Here is a 24,387-nt window from a genome sequence, read left to right on the forward strand (position 1 = left end):
CAACTTTAAGAGTTTTATATCATAGTTATGGTAGTTAATCCTTCTACACCTACATTTTTTTCATATGTAAAAGAGGAATATAAATACCTTTCTCTCTCAATATCCATTCATCCATCTATCCACGAACATCAGCCAAGCATCTACTACGTACTGGCTATTGAATGGTGGCTGGAATAGAAATATGAGGAAGGTATAGTTCTGCCTTTCAAGAGTGCAGTCTAGTGCACAGTACTCAAGAACCTTAGTTTCCTTTCATTGGAGTATTTCTTAAATCTCTCTTTGCCTCAGGGGGTGAAGAAAGGACCACAAGGGTCAAGTATGTGTTTTGGTAAAAGAAGTATGATTTAAAAAAAAAAAAAAAAAAGGCAACATTAATATTGTTAGCAACTGTTGGTCAAAAAACATGGCCAGTTCCTGAAATTACTATATTAAGCTATTTTAAGAAAAATACTAGTAAGCAGTTGGGTCATTGACAAATAGCTCCTGTAGTTCCTATGGTAGTCTTACGAGTGAGGGGGACGGACCAGAGAGAAGCAGGATCCCATTTCTAGTCAGAGAAGAGGATAAAACCTCTTGGGGAGACAGCTCTGTTCATAGGCTGGACCATGTAGTACACAATTTGCTTCTCTGAATGATCTTTTGAGACCTGAGTGCTCTTTGAATAAACAGCCCCCAAGCCATTGTCTGAGAGGAGATTCTATTACCTGATTGCTTGTTGACAACATCAGTCCCCTTTTAGAGGATTCTGCCTTAGCACATCGGGTAGGAGACTGGGGGGAGTAAGTTCTTGGTATCTCTTTTATGTCACTGCAATAATGAAGACCTTATCCTACAACTTCTTGGTATTAACAGTGCTTATTTTGATCATCCCAAGGGAGCTGGCTATGGAAAGGGGTGGAACAAGTCGTTCCCTTTAATCTTTTAGTTAATTTAGGGCTTTAGAAGGTCTACAGTGACAATCCCAGACAATCACTAATAAAAAATGAAACAGAAAAGAGGCTACAAACTCACAGGAGAGCCCAAATGCCCACTCTTTATAAACAAACAATGTATGCCAACATGTTTTCATCTGTCACTATGAGTTAATATTCTCTATTAAAAGCCTCATAGAAATTATAATGGCATCATACTTGAAACAGTATTAATTTGACATTTGGTATCTTTAGAAAGCATATAATTATACTATTTTTTAAAAAGATTTTATTTGTTTATTTGAGAGAGAGAGAGAGAACACAAGTAGGGGGAGCAGCAGACAGAGGGAGAAGCAGGTTCCCCGCAGAGCAAGGAGCCCGTTGTAGGACTTGATCCCAAAACCCTGGGATCAAGACCTGAGCTAAAGGCAGCCGCTTAACCGAATGAACCACCCAGGTGTTCCATATAATTATACTATTATTAATAATTATTAACCACTTATTGTTATTAATTAACCACTAATTGTTATTAATTAACAATTAATAACCACCCAGGTGTCCTAAATAATTATACTATTATTAACAATTATACTATTATTAACAATATCCAGAATACTTTCCTTGATTTTATAGATATGTATCTATAAAATCAAGGAAAAAAATATATATATTACCACAAAGTAAAACAACTATATATGTTATATATGTTATTCAAAATCATGTATTTGGCTTAAAACTGGCCTAGATTTATTACAAATGATGGCTACAGACGGTCACAAAAAATGATTCTGGCTTTTTTTGTGTGTGTGAAAACCATTCTAAAAATCAATATAATTTGAATAGGTATTTAAACGAGAGCTAAATGAAAATTATCCAGCAAAAAGGAATACTAACATCTGTATCTTATTTTAAAGTTGCAAATGGATAATAAATTGTATTTAAGAAAACTACATAAAAACTCTACTACTACCACCCATAAATTAAAGTATATTTATTATTATTTTTGTACCTAATCACGTTTTAGACTTAGAGTAAAATCCTATTGCTTCTAGAAAATAAACCCAACCATTTATCCAAACATTGTTACATAAGAAGTTTTAAGAAACTGTAAATAATTCTTAATACTCTCATTTTGATTCTCCGACTTTTCAAGACTATGTTGTATTTCCTTCAAACATACTTCCTGGTGTTGTGCTTTCTAAATAAAGAAAAAATAAAGATAATCAATAATGACATTCATATCAAAGGGTAGAGTTATAATGTAAAATTTATATATACAACAATTAAATACATGACTTTTAATTTTTTATGAGGGAATTCTAACATCTGATATGTGCATTAACAACTTACCTTAGAGCTCACTTTTCTTTAAAATCCAGCATAACTAAAGTACACACATGGTTGATCTTACTGTGATATAGTTTGTTGTAATAAAATCAACGTCAAATGATTACATATTTAACATGATTAACATAATAGATTTTATTTAAAACCATCATAACTATTTTTCATTACATTTAACATGACCTATTTTAATACCAGTTTTTGCCATTTTCGTATTTTATACTATAAGACTTTTGTTATCTTAAAAAGTGACAGAATTCTAGTTTTGATAATATGAACATTTTATTTTTAGAATCCTTTAAAAATAAAAAGAACTCTCATTATTATAATAGGTGTTCTCTGAGGGAAAAATTAAAAGCCTAATATATTTTTAAAAAATATTTGGTTGCATATAAATTCTCAAGTAGATCTATTCACTGAAAATACTTCAGATAGACAGGCTGCAAATAACATCTAGCTTCCAACTGAAATGTAGGCACCTTAAGAAGAGAATCTTTTATTTCCTTCCTATCTGGTAGTCAGTGACACGTGATACCTTCTGAAACTGAGCAATACCCCTTGGGGGCAGTGGAGTGGTATGAAGCAATGTGCTAGGCTGGGCTACACAAAGTATACAGAATGAATACAGCAAATCTTTGTGAAACATCAGTTTTACTCAACAGTTTGGAGGGCAAAATATTAATAAGAACACACCTCTATTGTAGGGAAGAATGTAAATGTTCATGGATTTTAGGATAATCTGTTAGACTACCAAGCATTTCAGGCTTCAGGCAGGGCAGCCCAGGTTAAGTTTGGGTCTATGCATTCACCCTGCTCCAGCTGAAGCACTGGGGCGGAAAATCCAAAGAAGCCTGCTTGTGGGCAGGGCACTGTAGAGGACACTAGAGTATAACCAACTATGAGACTGGCTTTCAGGCTGCTAACAACTCAACTGGAGCTAGGACATGTATACAAAATAAATACTGACCTGACCACGGAACTGTCCCCTGGAAGGGACAGAACACACAGACTCAGCAATGTCTAAATCTCTGCTTAGAATTCTAGATTTTTATTACTATAAAAATTAGCAAGTTTAATAGAATACCACGTCTTAAACTTATTTTGCAGATTTAATCAAGCACTGAGAACATTACAGAGAAACCGAACTCATCTCACTACTTATTTCTTCAGAAGCTTAAAGATTTTTATTTATTTAAAGATTTCATTTATTTATTTGAGAGAGAATGAGTGAGAGAGAGCATGAGAGAGGAGAAGGTCAGAGGGAGAAGCAGACTCCCCAAGGAGCTGGGAGCCCAATGTGGGACTCGATCCTGGAAGTCCGGGATCATGACCTGAGCCGAAGACAGTCGCTCAACCAACTGAGCCACCCAGGCGCCCTCTTCAGAAGCTTTAATGACACATGCTTTATAGTATCAGAAATTCTGATGGTGAGAAAAGAAAATTAAAAAATAAATTTATAAATAAAAGAGATTTAGAATAAAGAGCAGACCCATGCTACATTAAAAGTGAGAAATGTTTGTTCTGATTAAACTGCCATGGAAATTTTGATGGTGATAAAATTACATTAATATTACATAACAAAAATCATTTAACTTTTGAACCTTTCACGTTTTCAACTTTCTAGACACTTGGGAATGAAAAGATAGTGTTTGCTACACCTCCGGCTCCCGGAAAAGATAAAGTATCATCATTTTCTATATCATCGAGTAGACCGTTTTCAAGTAATTTAGTCACGACTAGTACTAGCTTCCACAGTATCTTATGCTAATTGACTATTTTCATGAATACTTTGGAAAAGACATCAGAAGATTAATTAAACACAGTGAACTTGGGATTCTCATTTCATGGCTGAGTGGCCCACAGTACCTATCTTAAACGCAGATATAACAACACTGAATATTACTTAATACAAACTCATCACTTTTTTTTTTTTTTTAAACTCATCACTTTTTAAAGTATAATATTCATTACTCAAGACAGATATCAAAGTCTAACTCAAAATAGTTTAAATTGTATATATTAAAAAATGAAAAATTCGTACCAGAAATTCCTCCATATAATTCACTAAGCAGCTGTTGTGTGAAAGTAATATGTAGTAAAGGGCCTGATGAGACTTTGGGGAAATGTGCTGGGAGCTACCAAGGATGCAGGGTAGTTATTCTTCGGCATAATCATGACATTTAAAATTTTTATGATTTATATTATTTGTTATTCTTAATATTACCAGTAAAGCACGAGTCCTGGTTCTGCTCACTTCATACTTTAACTAAACTACAGGGTAAGAATGTTAACTGCTAATTTATTTTTTATGAAAATACATTAAGCCATACTAATACTTACACTGTTCATTTTGCAAACAAGTTGATTTTGTTCTTCATTTTTCTTTCTAAGCTCAGTTTCCAGATTTAATATTTTAATCTGTAAAGCCCTTTCTCTAGATGACATTTTCTCTATTTCTTCAGAAACCTGTAATTTTCATTAAAAGAGCAAAATAACTAAATATGCTTTTTTTCGAGTATGATCTAAAGCCTTGACATACTTAGACTGTATTTCTTTTTCTGAACAGTTTAATTACAAAATATTTAAAGATGTTCTATCCTGAGGAAACACAAACAACATAAGTATGTTTACTTCTCTTCACAGTAAAAGTATCGGCAAAATTAGCCTGAGATGGAATAAGTATACTTATTTGCAGTCCTCTGTGACTCAAGTAGGTGTTTTGCCCAACATTATATTTTTATAACCTATTGAGACCAGCTGGCATGTTGCATGGATTTACATTCACCGTGGTGTTCAGAGTGGGGGTAGAGCATAGCAAGTTCTCATTCAGTGCAGACGGCAGACTGGGTAGATGAGATAGGGGCAGAGCATGGGATGTAGACCCTTCACTCACATATACAACAAGAGACTGGTTTTTCATTCATTCACTTGCAGAGTGCTCTGAATTTGAGTTCTCTTATTTCTAAGATTGCTTATTTTAGCAGAAAGCTAGCTTAGCTATGTTCATCCAACGATTCAACTATGTGGTAGCCTATTTGCAAGAATGCTGGGTTGGAGCCACAAGAGTAAGAGCTGAGACAAGGACTAGTTAAGGAGCAAGGAGCTAGTGAGAAGGACTGTCCTCTAATCATGCTCCTGAAAACCCAGTTCTAAGTTATTATAAAGTAATTTACAAAGATTTCTTTGCACCAATTCCAAGGGCAGCAGTATGAGGGATGCTAGCAGGATCTGAAGCTATAGGAGAAAGAGCCTTTGACAACGTCCTCAGTTTGGACAATAGTGACAAGGCAGTGACGGCACTCCTCACCTGGCAGGAACTAGAGACAGACAGCCTCACATTCTGGTGCAGCAGGAGAGAAAAAAGGCAGACACATCGCTGGGGACTCTGAACACTTCTCAGAAGGAATCTTAGACACCTAGCATTTCTAGGAGAAAGTCTTTTATTTTCCTCCCAAAGGTTGATGGGGCTGAGAAATCTGGATTACATTTCTATCATCGGCAATACATTTTACAACCTAGCTTTTATCCAAGGATGTATCTTTCAAAATAAATCTAAATTAGTTTCCCAGAGTTATAAAAATACATACATACATACACACACACACACACACACATACATATATATGTGTATATATGTATGTATATAGCACTTGTGATGTAAGAGCCACACTTCAGTGATAACAGATTTTATCTAACTTACATGGAATTGCCATTAACAAACTTGAGAAAGATGTGGGTGGAAGAGAGTTTAGAGGGAAAGACAATTTAGTATTGGACATGTTAAGTTTGAGATGTCACGTAAGCAGCATAATATCTGACTCTAGTTTTCAGGAGAGACAGAAATCTGGGGGTGGAGATATACATCTGAGAGTCATCATGGAATAGACAATCTCTTTTTAGCGTCATTCAATCTGAGGAGGAAACTCATCATCCCCATTTCACTAATTAAGAAACTAGAATTTCGGGACGCCTGGGTGGCTCAGTTGGTTGAGCAGCTGCCTTCGGCTCGGGTCATGATCCCAGCGTCCTGGGATCGAGTCTCGCATCGGGCTCCTTGCTTGGCGGGGAGCCTGCTTCTCCCTCTGCCTCTGCCTGCCATTCTGTCTGCCTGCGCTTGCTCTCTCTCCCTCTCTCTCTGACAAATAAATAAAATCTTAAAAAAAAAAAAAAAAAGAAAGAAAGAAACTAGAATTTCAAGAAGTGATTAACTCTGGGTCAGGGTGTAATGTGTTAGAGCCAGAATTCAAATCCAGTTCTAGCTGGACTCCAAAGTCCACCTGAAGTCCTTTCAAGACTACATTTTCAAGTCATTTGATAAATTTACCTATTAAGACCCTCCTGCATTATTTCCAACCACCACCCCTGAAAATAAACTAACAATGTCTTTTGGTGTACCTTGTACCTCCCTCTGTTGTAGCACCGACAAATGATGGATGACACTTGTCTGTTTATATACTATCTTTCCCCTGGACTATGAGTGTCCTGAGAGTTGAGGCCAGGTCTGTTGGAGGAGGTTATCAAAAAGATGTGACTTGGGGCGCCTAGGTGGCTCAATGGGTTAAAGCCTCTGCCTTTGGCTCAGGTCATGATCCCAAGGTCCTGGGATCAAGCACTGCATCGGGCTCTCTGCTCAGTGGGGAGCCTGCTTCCTCCTCTCTCTCTGCCTGCCTCTCTGCCCACTTGTGATCTCTTTCTATTAAATAAATAAATCAAATCTTTAAAAAAAAAAAAAAAAGATGTGCCCTCCATGTGACACACGAGCTGAACCTGGGCAATTATAAGCTCCCCACTCTCTCCCTTATGCTTTAGATACCTGTTCTGCTTTCCTGCCCTGCTCCCAGAAGCCACTCCAAGTAAAGAGCCTTGAGAAAGGAATGTGATGTTGAGGCTATTTGGACTGGGTATGTGACTGAACCTAGTTAAGGCCCTCTATATAGACTTTTAAGATTCTGTCAGGTGTGGAAATCTAGTCATCTTGTGGCCATCCAAGAAAACTCTTGTGTTCCCTCACTTATCAAACCTGTCACCTTCCAACCTGGAGTGGTTTGCCTCTTTCTACGGTCTCCCCATGTCCTCTGTACACAGGTTTCCCATAACACCAGGGAAACTGCCAAGGAGCTTGTAAACTAACAAGGTTTTATTTGTCTTTTCATCTCAAATAGTAGTGGAGTGGCTGACACACAGTGAGATGTTTATTAAATGTTAACCAAATGGATTTAACTGGAAATTTAATTCTTACACGTACTTAATGTAACAATATTGGCCAAAAGAAAAGGGAGTTGAGCTCTACGGCTCATCAGATCCTGATCAAAACCAAAATGCTCAACAATTTGAACAACTGCTTTGGTTTTATGTAAAAAAACAAACAAAAAAAAAAAAAAAAAAAAAAAGAAAGAGGATGCAGGGGAGCTCCTTCTATGTTTTCCATCTGCCTCTACCCTGCCACACCATCATTTACTTACTGAAGTAACTGCACCAGTAACACAGCTACCCTGTCATCAGGATAAAAACAATAACTGTAGGTTTGGTAAGATGAGATATTGTCTGTTTAAAAGAACGACTCTTGGGTAAACTAATTAAAAAGTTTCTAAATAAAGGCCATCTGTACCTTTTGTCTTCCTTCTTCTAAAGCAGCTTCCAGCTGTCTGGCCAATGCTGTATATTCCGCAGATTTCTCTTTAAACTTAAGATTGCTATGCTTAAGACATTCTTCTTGGTTTGCCAGCTTCTTTTCAAGCTCTTTATTTTCCACATCCATCTGTTCTAATTTTCTTTTTTACAGAAAACATATATTTTAAAATTATAGTGCATAGAGAAAAATGTAACACCAATTTTAAGTCAATTTAATACTTACTGTTTAAGGTTTTCACACTTCAACTGAATAAGATAATTTTTCTCTTCCAGAGAAAGATTTCTCAGAAGATTATGATTTGCATCAACCTAAAAGGGGAAAAATAAAGTTTTCTTGGTTATTTTCTTCTAACCAACTTCCAAAGAAATCTATATACTTTATCGTTAGAATAAGCACAAAAAACAAGAAAACATCAGTATTATTAATATTCCTACACAGAGAGATACAAAGAAACACTACATTGTTAAAACACAAGCTCTTGAATTCCTGTTTAGTGCCTCATGAAAAATCATCTACTAAAATTCTTTCTGAACGATGGCAATTAATACATTCTGAAAAATGATTTCTTGAAAAAGGACGTTTATTTTATTAAGTAAATTTGAAGACCAAACAGTACGAATCTCCTATTGTTGGATATTTAGGTACTCTTACAATTTCTTGTTTTACCTAAAGATAGTGATTGATAATTTACTCTGAAGTTGTAACTACAAGTAAAAATCATATTTGTGAGAAACAAAATAAAACAAGCAAATCAACCACAGAAAATTTGTGGATACTAAGACAGAATATTCTTCCTATTGCTTCAAAAGCTATAGTTATTTTAAGAAGCTTGGAAAATAAAATTTTTCTCATAATTTAATTAATAATTTAGGTTATCTATGCAGATTTGGCATTTTCCTAGAAAAATCTCTTCTCAGAAATTTAAATTTAGCAAAATTTTGTTTGCATGCTTTTTAAAAACAGGATGCATTTCAAAATTAAAATCCAGATTACATTTGGAATATAGGGAATTGTTCCTAAAAATTGTTTCACAAATAAAAACACTTGCTACCTCCTTGCACATGCATCTTTGAAAAAAATAACTAAAGAAATATTTATTAAGCACTTACTCTGTGCTAAGCATTGAATTAGGAGGTGGCTAAGTGGTGACTAACTGGGCACCCATGATCTTTGTTCTGATGGAGTACAGAAGTATATGTTGGCAAAAAAAAAAAAAAAAAAACTGAGAATAATCCAAATGAGCTTGATGCACAATTCTAATTAAAATGAATTGTAATTTTTGTCAGGTAATTTAGAATAAGTTAGCTTAACCTGATGTCAAAAAATATGTATGTAAACACAGCATTGCTCCATTACCATGTTCTCAGACATCTAAATGTAGATTTGTACGAATAAACTAAAATGAGCAATTTTAGTTAACAATTTTTCACAATACTAAAAGAACAGCTTGCAGAATATTACAGTATCTGCAATAAACTGATAAATCGACAGAGGTGGGAGTTAAAAAAAAAAAAAAATCAACCCCCCACAGGAGAGCCCTCAATTGGTGAAATCATTCTGAAGTTTCCTTGAACCTATCTAGCAGAAAGCAGAATGCTGGCCGGACACCTGACCCTGCAGCTCCCTAACGGTGTGCGCCTGGTCTGCACATTTCCCCTTGCAGTGCTGCAGACTCTCCTGACACTCGTGAAGCCTCTGTTCCGCCGCCGTCAACGAGTCGCGGACGCGCTCTAACTCCTGCAGATGAGACTCCATCTGGCCTCTCATCTGAGTTGTAGCATTAAGGAAACAAGTGCAAGGTCACACATTCAGCATTAATGTTTTTACTATCTTAAACACTAGATATGCTCATAATATAATAAGTATTTTAGGCATAATGGTTTGAAACAAAAAGATTCAACCAAATAAATATGAATAATCAATAAGTTAGACTCGGCTAACGAGAACCCGTACCTCAAAAGTGGGCTGTACTTTGGTTTTCAAAAAGTTTGTTGAGTAACTAATATAACACTGTATGTTACTTACATTAGAATTCGAAGTTTTTAAATAGTCTTAAAAAGAAGTCTGTTGACTCAACGCATACAGTTATATTAGCCTACATGGAGAATGTTTAACCTACTTAGGAAAGCAAACTTTTTGATTCCTGTCATTTATCTTCAAGCATAGTCATAACTAGTAACGCTGGTACGGTCATTTGCCACCATCCAGCCAGTGAGGCTAAAGTAACTGTCACTTTGTCATTCAATCTCGTAACTCAGATATTTCAATTAAAACAGCCTTGCTGCACTCATCTTAGTCCAGCTGGTGGGATTATGGTGTATTATGTCAAGATAGCTCATATCATCAGTCTTCAGCAGACTGTCATTTCATCATTAAAATTATTCTGAGCAAGTCTCTAAATATACCTACATTCACCCCTTTGGCCATTGCAGCGCCTCACCGTGGCACTTTTGTGGAGATGTGACAAGAAGCACCTCTAAGAAATGCTTACATGGTTAATTAAAAAAAAACAAAACAAAACAAAACAAAAAAACCAGACATATGGCATGTAGGATGTTTACAGGAAGAAAAACACAAGAGCCAGAGTCTTTCCCTGAGACAGGGAACACCTAGAGCTACTGAGCACATCTGGCATTCTTGATCACAAGATAAAATGAGAACAAAGCTTACCTCTGGGTCCCCAAATATCTAAGAGCCCATGAGGAAACCAGTGGAAAAGGAAAAGGAAAAATTTCATCTTAAAAAATGACTTTTCTGGTTTAATAACAGTTAGAAGACATTGTGACTCACGGCATCTGAAAATCACAGGCTTCTGCCCCATCAGCCTCCTGAATAGGCTGATGTAAATAAGGTGTTTTATTTACAGTGCTGCCTAGCAAAAGAGGACAGCTTTGCGGTGCCATGTCTTATGAGAGAGAGAGAGAGCGACCAGGACACATAAAATGCTAGACATGCTGCTAAAAATAAAAAGTAATTCTAAGAAAGTAGTAACTTGCATGTTTGGTGGGCTATCTTTATCTCTGTTTAACCAGCAGAATGCCTGCTCTGGCTGACCTCTTCTTCACATTGGGCCTCACTCAGACTTCTCAATCCCAAAATGTGGGGGCAACCCAGAGACAGTCACCTTATTACACTCAGTTGGAAGTGACTGCTAACATCCCATGACCTCTCCAGCCGGGAGTCAGTGCCCTACGACTTTCACTACTTCCTTACCAAAACAACATGAGAAGACCCAAAGAGGGATGCGGTTTCATTTAAAAAGTTAAAAATATTCACAAAAACATAATAACTTGCCAACACTGGCTTTCCCCTCATTCTGTTGCAATGGGGTGATAAAAGGGAAATGATGCTGCTTTTTTAAATACGATTTTTCTTCCAAAAAGCATTTAACAGCGAATATTTACTTTACTTTTTAGACACAAAAGATTTAGTACCAAAAACAAAAAGGTAGGATTAAAAATGAGAGATATTCAAGTTTGCATACTTATGGCTGATGAAGCCAGTGATAAGTGATAACCATTTTTTTGAGATATATGAATCTGCTCTTAGAAAAATTAAACATTCATGCTATTTTCCAAATACTAAGGAAAAAGTAGAAAAACATTCACACAAACAAACATTTCAAGCCTGGAGGAAACATTATCTCCAGAGAAAACAAACTCCTACAGAGATTAAAGACAGGTAATTTCTAGATCAAAACTACAGAAAATGACCATAATGAAAGAATACGTATAATATTCATAAAGTACAAAATATATAAATATTATTTTATTTCTTAAAACATCAAACTCACCTTCTCTAATTTTTTATTTTTGTTTTTTGTAATTAGGTTATTTTCATGTAGCAAATTTTCACATCTGGTTTTCACGATTTCTGCTGCCTCTTGTAATTTTTGTATCTGAAAATAAAATATATTAGGACAACATATTTAATTAAGACCATAATATAAATTAAAAAACTAAACATCTGAATTTTTAAACAAATCATTATTTCCTTATCAACACCCTCAGTATCTTTATCTAATGTTATTCCTACTTTAATATAAGAATTGCTCAATGTTCTACTCCAATCTACAACCCTTTTATAATTTACCTGTCTTTTCCCAACCATATTTCTAGACTCTCCCCTTAAGCCTGAATATTAAAGATCTTTATTTGCAAGTCAAGGTCACTTTAAAGAATAATTTTTAAAAAGAAATCTGAAGACTAAGGAGTAACTGAAATATGCTGACATGTATGTCCACATGCAGATTTAGGAAAAGTCAGAATTATTACAATAACAACAACAAATGTATATATATATACACACATATATATAAATAAACTGGCTCCCAAACCAATTACTTTACACTTAAACAATGCTTAAAAAAAAAAAAAAAAAATTCTGAGGCCTTTATACAAAGCCCAGAGCCCAGAACATGCACATTATTCTTGCTGACGGATTAAACTCAAACACCCAGCTGAAGGACCCAGCTGGCATTCTCAGTAACAGGCTCACAGTCCACCATACCTCCATCCTACCTCTGGTAAGCTCTGCATGACTGCAGGATTCTAACTGGATGTTTTGACTCCATCCTCCCATCTAAACCATCCAGATGAACTTCCTACTGATCTACAGGATGCCCTCCCCTTAAGCTTTTACCTTTAGTTATTTATTCTTTAATTCAAATGCTCTCTCTTCCAGCAAAACCCAGCTCATTATTGATCAATTTGGTACCATCATTAAGGACCTGCATAAGTCCCAACTTTCTCATAAAGTTTTCCTTGAATACTACATTTTCAAAATATAAGGTTTTCTATAAACTGCCACTGAACATAGCTCTATTCCACATATATTTTCACAATTCTTATCCAAGTCTTTCATGTGAGTAAATCAGAATTTTATTTTATTTATTGGGAAAGAGGGAGTACTGAGTTTTAATGACCCTAAAAGGGAGTCAATATTCTAAATCAATGCCATTAAATATCTAAAATGACACTATAATTAAGTTTAACAAGATTATACATAAGATTTACATTACACCTACATAATTAACTTTATATCTACTTTTTGGAATAGCCAATACATACACAGTCAAGGCCTGAATCAAGAATCAGCAGAATCATCTACTATAAAAATATGTGGGACCTTAAGAAATATGGGACATATGTTCTATCATAAAATAATAGCTCTACCTTTCTTCAATTCTGCTTCTTTAGATTATAAAAAAGTACTGTGTTTTAAATTGCCTACAAAATCTAACAACAAAATCAGTGCAATAGTTACCTGAGTTTTATATACTTCAGTAAGGGTTTTCTGTTGTTTTTCTACTTCTTGCAATTCTGAAAGTTCATTTTCAACAGAAATCACCTCATCCTTCAAAGCCTCAAGTGTAGTCTAGCAAGAAAAAAAATAAACAGATTTTATAAATCATTAGAATTCACCTAGCTTCCAGTGCTAGGATTATAAAAACATAACTCATTTATCAAAAGGTTAATAATCATTTTTATTGCATAGAATTACCACTTAAATGTAAGAATTTTCAAGTCAATAATACTCATGGATAACTATAATAAGACTTATGTAAGACATATATTTTTAAAATTTCCAAAACTTTTAAAAGACCATGTTCTCAGATGAGAAGACTCATACTATTTGACATATCAGTTTTTTCCAAATGGATAACACTTTAAATGTAATTTCAACCAGAAGTATAACAGTTGGGAGGAGGAGGAATATGACAAAATTAATTTTAAAACTCATATGGAAAAATAAATGGGAAATACTAATATAATACTGAAAGGAATATTAAGGTAGAGAATCTCAGTACTTATTAGATAAAGATGTATGAAGAACTAAAAATTTTAAGATACCAACATAAGAATATAGAGGTCAATGGAACAGAAACAGAAAAATACACTAAAGTTATATTTAGTGTATGCTAAAGATTGAATTTTTAAATCAATGAGGAAAATATGGATCACTAAATAATGGTAACAAGACACCTGTTTAACTATTAGAAAGAAAATAGATGAACTACTTGCCTCCACCCAACATTATTTTTTATATTTATTTGTATTTTAAAAATAAAGTTTTAACATTTTTCACAGAAGATACAGCTAAAATACAGCTAAAATTTTGATTTTAGGATAGCAAAACTAAGTGGAAAATCAAAAGATGATGTCAAGTACTGTAAGGGTTTGGGATTTTACCCTCCAAGCTGACAAGTGAGCCTGGAACAGTTTCATGCATGTTAGCAGAAGATATGAGACCCCTGGGTCAGAGACACAAAACTTGATTACAGCAAGAGTAGTAGCCAGATGTCAGATTTGCATTAATCTCCCAAGCCCCGAGTCCCCCAGGGTGACACAATGAGGGCCAGATGACACCTGCAAATGCAGTGGGAAGCACTAGCAGAGGAGCAACCCTGAGTTCAGGGAACCCAGATCTCTCATAACAAGCAGTAAGCATGTCTACCCTCTGGTAAGAAAACATGGGTGTCTTCCAAGGATGCTCACTATACATCCTTGAAAAGACAGTCTGGATTGCAGGCAGTCAGTGCTTCTACTTCTAAGATGTGCAGAAATGTGACAGACTTAACAGAAGCTGTTAAAGAAAAAAAGTATCCATACATATGTGTAAATATATCTCTCCAAATTTCACTGCCCTCTCAAAAAATTTAAGAGGCAAACAAAATGTAAAAGAGAGTAACAAATTATGACAAAACATTAATACCCTTAATACAGGGTTCTTATATATATTTAAAAAAAGACATACAAAGAATAATGAATAGGTAATTCATAAAGGCAGAAATGTACATGATCAATAAATACATGAAAAATATGTTTACTAGTTATTAAAAAATGCTCTAGACACTGGATATTCTTCTATTAATGAACAAAAGAATGAAAAAAAAATCCCTTCCTTCATGGGGCTTATGTACTTCACATACAGACAGACAAAAAGGGAATAGATGAACAAAAACCAAGAATATGAAGTAAAATATACCATACACAAAAGCAGAATAGGAATGACATGTTGTGGATGGGCCAGGGAGGCGTCCGGAGAAAGGGACTTTAGAGCAAACACTGAAAGGATGTGTGGCCCTTTGAGGGAAGAGAATTCCCACAGAGAAAGGCAACTGTGGGACAAGCCCTGGCCAGTTAGGGGGAAAAGAACAAGGCCAGTGAGCCAGGAAGGGAGAAAACAATGGGGAGAATGGAAGGAGATGAAGTGGGAGAAGTACTGGAAAGCCAGTTGGAATAATGTTTTGTAGGTGTTTATTATCTAGATATCACTGGAGGGCTTGGGGTGGAATAGTGACATGGTCTGACTTTCATTTTTATGAGAACTATGCTATGGTGAACTGAAAGCTGACTATAGCGGCAAGGGCAGATGCAAAGGGGGCTCAGGAAGTCACCGTAACTATGAGAGATGATGGTGACTTCAACCAGGACAACAGCAGTGGTGCTGGGGAGAGGTGGTCAAATCCTCATCTATGTGAAGTAGATCTGCTGACAGACTGGAAGCAGGTGGGAGAGAAAGGAGTCAGGGATAAAACCAGGTCAAAGGACAGATAATATTGCCATTAACAGAGATGAGGCTAACCGTAGGATGAACCATTTGGGGGAATAAAGGAGCTCTATTTTAGACATGCTAACTTTGAGACACCTATTAAATATCCGAGCAGAGGTTTCAAGTAGGCCGTAGAAGGTATGTCTGGAATTCAGGGGCAAAGTCTAGGCAAGAGATATAAATTGGAGAGCCCCAAGATATAGATGGTACTTAAAGGCCCAACACTAGATGAGATCACCTATCAAATTTGGAGAGATTAGTTTTAAAATTGTCTTGCATTGGAAAAAATATAGGGACCCATATGATGGGTAATTTGGAAATACGTAACACTAAAAATGAGCCTCCCTTTTGACCATATAATTACAATCCTAGAAATTTATCCTAAGAAAACAGGCAAAAAAATCAAAGAAACTACCCACATTTTTATTTATAGTAGCAAAAAAAAACTAGAACTAGTTCAAAATCCTCAAGACTATATGGTAAAATGGCAACTTTAGTTTCTTTGAGTTGTGAGATTACAGTGATTTTTAAAATTTTCCCTTTACTCTTTTCTGTTTTTTTTTTTTTTAACTCTTTATAATGAACAAATAGAACTTATAACCATGCAAATAACCTCTTGCAATTTCAAGAGTAGAGGTCACTGGGTCTTGGAAGGAATATCAGCTAGATCCTTTTTTCATTTGAAATATTAAAATCTAAAATTATTCTGAAGTCATTAAAAGTAACAAAATACAATATCTAGGCAATTTTACATTGCAGAAACATATGCCAGATGCACCTAGGTTTTTTCCTTAAACAAAAATCAAAAGAATGCATTAAAAATACATGTTTCTGAATTATTAATAGAAAATAAGATGTAAACTTTAACTTGATGATTCTTATCCCTATGTAATTTAAAATTAATTCCACTTACCATTTGACTAAAAATTAGATTTATAATTGATGAAATATTATTCTAATCCTTTCTCTCTGAAGGTTATCAAGGAAATTAAGAAAATAAACATAACAAAATCGCTTCCTCTTCCAAGATAAACATTTTAAGCATTCATTCAATAAATATTCATGGAGAGCTAAGTGTATGTGACACCTTTCCTGGGCATTCTGGGCATACAAAGATGGGAGTTTATAAGGAGAGACTCATCCTAATTGAAAAGACTGGGGGGAAGAAGCACTTGAGCTGAACTAAGGCAGGTCTTAGGTACTAGGAAAGATGATTCCAAATTGTAAATATAGTGAAACTATAGGAAGAGATATAGGAAAACGTGAATAAACTGCAGGAAATAATGAGTATTCATATTTGGCTAGAACCCAGGATAACTAGAAGACTACACTCCCTAGTCTTCCTTATACCTAGTTGGGGCCATGTGCCTGAATAAGTAGAAGAGTAGAGAGGTATGGAACTTACAGTAAGTTTCCCTAAGAGGAGATTTAAAAAAAAAAAAAGGGCAGGGTGAGTAATAACTCGTCTTTTTCCCCTTGCAATCCTACTGCTTGAAATTTGGCTATAATGGCTGGAGTTCCAGCAATCATTTTGGATTATGAGGGTCATAACCTAGGAATGGCAGAAGAGAGAGCTAAAAAGAGGGTTGGTTCTCTGATGTGTTATCTGCTTTGAACTGCCAACTCTGGCCTTTTTACACAGATTCTTTTCTGTGTTCTATTTACTGTCCTCCAAAAATAGTATTAAAGAACTGAAAATGATGCAACATCTTTTTTTTTTAAGATTTTATTTATTTATTTGAGAGAGAAAGAGAGAGGGAGAGTATAGAGGGAGAGTGAGAAGGAGAAGCAGACTTCCCTGCTGAGCAGGGAGCCTGATGTGAGGCACCATCCCAGGACCCTGGGATCATGACCTGAGCTGAAGGCAGATGCCTAACGGACTGAGCCACCCAGGCACCCCATGCAGTAATCTTTAATCAAGTCTCATCTGGTTACTTGTATCTCTAACTGAGAACTCAATTTTTTTCCTCAGAAAGTATAAAAACTTCTTCCCCATTTTTTTCTCTGGTACACATACAAACCAATCACCCCTTGGATTTGATTAAGTTGGAAAATTATTTCTGGTTATGAAGCAGCCAGGAACATACTTTCTGGTTTCAAACAGAACAGGCCTGAGGTTACATCCTATCGTAACCATGACACGTAGAAAAAAAAATCTTACGCATTAAAGTTAATGTAATTTTGAATGACTCAACAGCTAAAAAGAACAAATAAATTTTTTAGAAGTCAAGACAGTTATTCAAGCTATAAATCTTATTATTTAATATTGCTAAAAACAACTTTAACATATATCTTTGTGTACAACTATAAATACTTAAAGATCTATATATAAATATGTGTATGTGTATATATAGATAAATATGGATATATATGTAGCTTTACAAATTGCATATTATAATGATCCTCTAATACCCTCACAAACACAAAAAACAAAGACACAAGAGTACTACTCTAATCATGCTACCATTCCAGCTACTTCTACTAAGCTATCATTAGACAATATATACACATACAGACACGAACACATATTACCTTATTATAAAAAATGATTTTATTTTTAAGTAATCTCTACACCCAATGTGGAGCTCAAACTCACAGCCCTGAGATCAAGAGCTGTATGCTCCACTAACTGACCCAGCCATCGCCCCAGAACACACATTACCTTTAATTTTGTATTCTCAAGATTCAGAGTTTCATTTTCATATTCAATTGAGTGAAGTTTTCTAAGAATTTCTTCACATGAATTTTTTCCAAGGTTTTCCACTTCCTTCAGGTCTTCCAAAAGATTTGTAACTTGTCTTTATGAGATAAATGATATATTTTATATAAAAGTCATAGAAATTTTCATTCAAATAGTGCTTTTTAAGTATGTTTCTGAAATTATGTTGGTAGGATGTGCAGTTTTAAAGTACAAGTCACAGAAAAAGGTAAACAGGAAGCAGTTATCTATCAGGCTACTAACTGCATAACCTTGAGTAGCAATAACTTCCCACTGATGATACCAGTGAAAAATTACACAACATTCTCTTTGCTATTCAGTAAAATGTTTGAACTATTATCCTCAGTGGCCATCTGTCTCTCATTCACACACGTGCACATACATCTACACAATCTTAGGGCCACGGTTATATAAAAGGATCAAGTGAGGCAATAACTCACCTTTAGAAGCGAATGATACATGCTAGTTTACAATGATAAAACTGAAGAGAATATACAGAAAACAAAACATTTAAAAATAAATGTGCAGGGTTCATTACTGTTAGTTTATCAGTAATAAATAAAATTTATTAATTTTAATAAATTTTAATAAATATTAATAAATAAAAAATTAAAAAAGCATAAAAGATAGAAGGAGGTTTACTCATTGAATTTCTTTGTTATGTTTAAGGAAAAATAATTTTTAGGATTTTGAAAGCATTTGTGCTTTTATTTTAAGCTCTGTTATATATTCTTACTTACATATTCTTGTTTGGTAGAGAACTATCATTTCCATTTTAAGATAAACTAGTGTTAACATTTAACTGCAAATAATAGATGACACATACCCAATTCCAAATACCAACCTACAAAGTTCAAAATGTGAACACCAATGCACTTTTTTTTTTAAATATTTTATTTATTTATTTGACACAGAGAGAGAGAGAGATCACAAGTAGGCAGAGCAGCAGGCAGAGAGAGAGGGGGAAGCAGGCTCCCCGCCGAGCAGAGAGCCCGATGCGGGGCTCGATCCCAGGACCCAGAGACCACGACCTGAGCCGAAGGCAGCGGCTTAACCCACTGATCCACCCAGGCGCCCCACCAATGCACTTTTTAGTGGGTAATCATTTTATCGTATTTTTAGAATAGAATAAGGAAAGTTTTTAACATTATAAATAGCAAAAATATCAAATCATATGGACAAACTTCACCATATGTAACCCAGAAGAACCAAAATGCAAACTGCTTAAAGAGGAAGGAACTGAAAACACTCCTTATTAAACCATAAAAATATTCTTAATTTTTTTCTTACTTTTGCATTGTTTCAATCTGAACTTCCAATTCAGTTTTTTCTATTACAATTTTCTCATAATGACTTTTCCAGGCATTGGAAGCTGAAATTGTTTCAGACAGCTTGGCTTCCTAAAAAATACATCAAGTACTCATCCTGTAACTGAGTAACACTTTGGTTTTGTGCAGGGCTCTAAACATAAATACGACATAAACAAGGAAACAATTATCCTATAAAGGATGGAGTTTTTTATATGGAAAATTTTAGTGTACAACTCTGAATATAGGAATCTTTTAAAGTAAATGTTGATAATATCTTTATATTAGTATTGTTTTATATGCACATAGTGGCAGTTCTAACACAACATGTTAAGGATGTTGATATAACTATTTTCAAACCATGTTTCATTACTAATGAAGATAACTTCCTTCCTATTTCTTGAACTTTTCATTCCGCATTCTATATATAGAAGATGCTAACAACAACATAAGCATCAGAGGAGAAAGAAGTCCTCTACTGATACATATAGAAGCTCTCTGCAATTCCACAATTCCACAGCATTTAATAATGCAGCCTTATTTATTGTTGCTATAATGATGTCAAGCAGTTTTGTAGAGGTCACCCCCATTGGTCCCCAAACACTGTTATTGTTAACAAAAAAAGGAAAACTGTAGTAGTGGCTTAACCACTTTGAATGGGAGCTCCCCGAGGTAGAGACTTCTGTCTGTTTTGTTCATTGCTAGGGCCTTGAATAGTGCCTGGCATACAGAAGACATTCAATAAGTAACTGTCAAATGAATCTACTCTTTACGAACCCACCTAGTGAGCTATAGTCATTGTGTCCCCTAACATTCTACAGAATGACAAACTCACTGGGAAGACCATACCAATAATTATTAATCAGAAGACCCAGAAGTAATAATATGATAGCAGTTAGTATTTACTGGGGGCTTCTTCCTTTCCTTCCATCATTCATCCAGTCACAGAAAAAGCATTTATTGAACATATACTATATGCAAGAATTTTTTGGTTTATACCTTTTTACAAAAATCTTGATATGTTGAATAAAGCCTAGTATTCTGTTTTCATATTTTATGTAAAATGAATTTAAATTTGCACAATGAAGTATATAAGTTGGTGGGTGTGTGTGTGTGTGTGTGTGTGTGTGTGTATAGTGTAGGTTAGGTAATATACTATAATATAAAGATATTTAGAAATTTTAACTATAAAAATAAATGCTGTGGGGGCACCTGGGTGGCTCAGCGGGTTGAGGCCTCTGCCTTCGGCTCGGGTCGTGGTCCCAGGGTCTTGGGATCGAGCCCCACATCGGGCTCTCTGCTCAGCGGGGAGCCTGCTTCCTCCTCTCTCTCTGCCTGCATCTCTGCCTACTTGTGATTTCTCTCTCTGTCTGTCAAATAAATGAATAAAATCTTTAAAAATAAATAAATAAATAAATAAATGCTGTGAAGAGAATTCAAGATATGACATGACTGTTGAGGGACTGCTTCAAAAGGAGTGGTCAAGAAAGGCTCCTCTGAAGAGATGTTGATTAAAAAGATACCTGAGTGATTAAAAAGGAACGAGCTATTGTGAACCCGAGGAGAGCATTACAGCCAGACGTAATAGCAAACATTAAAACTCTACAGATTAGAGGAACAGAAAGGAGGTCAATATGGCAAAAATGTAGGATGGCCAGGGACTGTGCTTTAACATACTTTTTCTCATTTATTCCTCCCTATAATCATAAGATAGGAATATTACTATCTCCTATTTTATAGATGAGGAAAAGGAGTCTTAGGTTAAGTACCTCACCCAAAGTCACAAGATGAACAAGCAGAAGAGCCTTCATATACCATGATCTGGGGTTATGTGTCACACAATGCTATTTAAACAGGAAAATCCTGAGAATGTTAATGACTTGATTAACTTTCACCACTCAAGAATATTTTCAGGTATTCAACTCAGTCTAATGACCTTCTAGATTATGAACTTAGTCTTCAATTCTTTGTCCAGTTAAATTCTTCTGAATGTCGTTCATCTTTAAGTGTTAATACTTGAGCTTATAAAATATTAAGTTGTTTTGTTTACACAAAAGTTTATGCAAGCCCACTTTCATTTCTAAAAGCCTCTAATAATTCTGCAAGCCTTACCATCAGTTCTTAAGAGGTGGAATACCCATGAGACATTAAAAAGAGTAAATATTTTATTAACTGCTAATTGAATAAATACAATAATTCATCACAAACAACAAAGCACTAAGTCCAGTTTTCAACTTTGTACTACACCCAAAGATAACTTTCACATGGTGTGTTTACGTCAGTGAATGGCTTTAAGTGCATTACAGAGTTCAAATGAAGTGAATTACTGAATACAGTCATATGGTCTAATAACATAAATCAGCAGTTCCCAAACTGGTGTTCCTTAGAACCAGTTCCAAGAGCTGTTTTGTGGGTAAAACAAGAGTTCTGTGGTTAAATAAGTGGTGAGAAACTCTGAGTTCAAAACTCTTCATTACGCTGTTTTACTTTGCCTACTCAGGGTCTTTCATATGCTAATGTACACTGTCCATTTCCAAGGGGGAATTTGTATGTACCCTTAGCTTGCCGGAGATGCTTGGGGCACTTTTTTTTTTTTTTTAAGATTTTATTTATTTATTTGACAGACAGAGATCACAAGTAGGCAGAGAGGCAGGCAGAGAGAGAGAGGGGAAAGCAGGCTCCTGATGAGCAGAGAGCCCGATGCGGGGCTTGATCCAGGACCCTGAGATCATGACCTGAGCCAAAGGCAGAGGCTTAACCCACTGAGCAGCCAAGGCACCCCGCTTTGGGACACTTTTAATATATCCTTTAATAAAGTTCCCAAGGAAATACTGATGTAATTCAATATGCAAATGTGACATTTTCTGGAACCTTTCAAAATAAAGACTAAAGCAAAGGAGTGTGAATAAAGTCTTCCTAGTATCAGTAGCATTAAGAGAAGATTATTATATTAAGCATTAGGATGCTAACTACACAAACTAAGTACATAGAATGGTTAAGGAAGAATGTATATACTTACCTGATCTCTAATTTGGGAGGTAAGGTTTTCCATGTCTCCAGTGAAGTGTTTAAGCCTTTGTCTGTAAATTTTAGATGCCTTTTTCAGAGCTATAGTTTTTTGCTTACTTGATTCTTTCATTGCTACAGCTTCATGCTTATTCTTTCTCATTTGTAAGTTCCATTCAGTTATCTTGGTTTCCAAGCTCTAAAAAAATATTAGTAGTACTTAAATTATTTTAAAACTCCAATGTTTATGTCAACATTGTAAAAATATGTAAATAATCTTCCACAGATTTTATCAAAAGAATTAATCATAGGATTAATAAAAAGCAAAACAGTAAAAGAAGTTGGTTTCACTAAAGTTTATTTGTAACATTATAGAATTACTATACAAACATTTTTTAAACTTTTTTTAAACTCTTTTTAAACTTTAACTTTCTTTAAATTTTTGTAATTAACTAGAACTTGTTAAAATTTCACATCTAGAATATTATACATGGTACTAGTTAAGAAAATCAAAGAACTATAATTGAGCTGGAGATAATTCAAAATAAAATACACAGAAGTCAAAGGAATCAGTAGCTCCCTACATATGTTAGGACTCTTTAGTTGCAGTGATAAAGGCTTAAAGGACATATGATCAGAATCTACAGATCACAAACGATATAGATGAGATAGGCTTATTTTGCAAATGTTAATTTACTGGAATTAAGGGGCACGTCTTGATTCTTAAAAGTTACACCAAGGGCAATAAACATACTGCTTTACCCAATAAGTAGTAACTTTATGGAAGTTACTATTCCAAGACTGAACAGGCTTAGATGAATAACTATCAGAACCATAACAGTAAGGGTGAAAAGATGTTTGAGGGCCGTGTTTCTATCCATTGAATTTGATGGTGTTAACTGGCATGACTGTTTCCTTACATAACTAGAGACAGAATAATAGGCCGGGCAGATGATGGATATGATTTAGTGTGGTAACTCTCATGCTTTTATTTCTAATTATTTTTAAGACTCTGTATTTAAAGTATTTGACTACTAAATAGCTAAGAATTTAGAGACCTAAGATTTTAACATTTCACATTTTTTTTGTAAAAGTTGTATAATACTGAAAAAATTATTACAGAATTAAGGTTTTAGTTTAAAATTTCTGGACAATCATTTTAATGAAAAAAAATCAAAGGAGTCACAGTAAAAGACTCAGTTTTCTATTTAATTCCATGATCAATAAAAACTATGTTCTTTTTTTTTAAAAGATTTTATTTATTCATTTGAGAGAGAGTAAGAGATAGAGCACAAGCAGGGGGAAAGGCAGAGGGTGAGGGAGAAGCAGGCTCCCTGCTGGATTGGGAGCCCAACATGGGGCTCATCCCAGGACCTGGAGATCATGACCTGAACTGAAGGCAGATGCTTAACCATCTGAACCACCCAAGTGCCCGAAAAAACTATGCTTCTTAACTTCCACTAAAATTTAGATGAAGAAGTACATATTAAATAAGATTTAAAGACAAGCGCTCTCTGAAAGGTGAACTTAGCAGATTAAGACAAGCAGCAAAATACTGTTAAACAGTCTTTTGAAATCTACTTAAACTAAAAAATGCCATAAAATGTTTTAATAAGTAGTTGAGGGGAAACAAGAAACAGTAAGAGCCCTGTAAGTCTACTTAAGAGAACAGACTCCACAAGAAATATAGCTGCCATTCCTCCAGGAAACCACGGGGTGTCACCAGCACACCATGAATAACTGCTACACTTCACTGAACCATTTTTTTTTTTTTTTTTAAAGATTTTATTTATTTGACAGAGAGAGAGAGATCACAAGTAGGTGGAGAGGCAGGCAGAGAGAGAGAGAGAGGAGGAAGCAGGCTCCCCACTGAGCAGAGAGCCCGATACGGGGCTCGATCCCAGGACCCTGGGA

The 24,387-nt window shown here is 35.1% G+C and overlaps 1 protein-coding gene across 3 annotated transcripts in view; it reads right to left on the reverse strand.

Annotated features, from left to right (window-relative positions):
- Positions 1 to 1,656: 1,656 nt before the first annotated feature.
- LOC111143117 (outer dense fiber of sperm tails 2 like) overlaps positions 1,657 to 24,387 on the reverse strand; it is a 34,455-nt gene continuing 11,724 nt past the window's right edge. Inside the window, exons 8-17 of one of the 3 annotated variants that reach the window (XM_022496602.1) lie at positions 22,487 to 22,672; positions 19,451 to 19,560; positions 18,104 to 18,239; positions 13,153 to 13,263; positions 11,681 to 11,785; positions 9,496 to 9,654; positions 8,110 to 8,195; positions 7,864 to 8,026; positions 4,596 to 4,721; positions 1,657 to 2,109 (exon numbers count right to left, since the gene is read on the reverse strand). In XM_022496602.1, coding sequence (XP_022352310.1) covers positions 1,981 to 2,109; positions 4,596 to 4,721; positions 7,864 to 8,026; positions 8,110 to 8,195; positions 9,496 to 9,654; positions 11,681 to 11,785; positions 13,153 to 13,263; positions 18,104 to 18,239; positions 19,451 to 19,560; positions 22,487 to 22,672 — 1,311 coding nt within the window. In that variant the 3' untranslated portion in view covers positions 1,657 to 1,980. The remainder of the gene's footprint in view (positions 2,110 to 4,595; positions 4,722 to 7,863; positions 8,027 to 8,109; positions 8,196 to 9,495; positions 9,655 to 11,680; positions 11,786 to 13,152; positions 13,264 to 18,103; positions 18,240 to 19,450; positions 19,561 to 22,486; positions 22,673 to 24,387) is intronic. The other 2 variants (XM_022496603.1, XM_022496604.1) reach the window with 2 other exon arrangements.

This window comes from Enhydra lutris, unplaced genomic scaffold, assembly GCF_002288905.1.
Source record: "Enhydra lutris kenyoni isolate GAN:26980312 unplaced genomic scaffold, ASM228890v2 scaffoldscaffold9, whole genome shotgun sequence".
NCBI classification, from domain to species: Eukaryota; Metazoa; Chordata; class Mammalia; order Carnivora; family Mustelidae; genus Enhydra; species Enhydra lutris.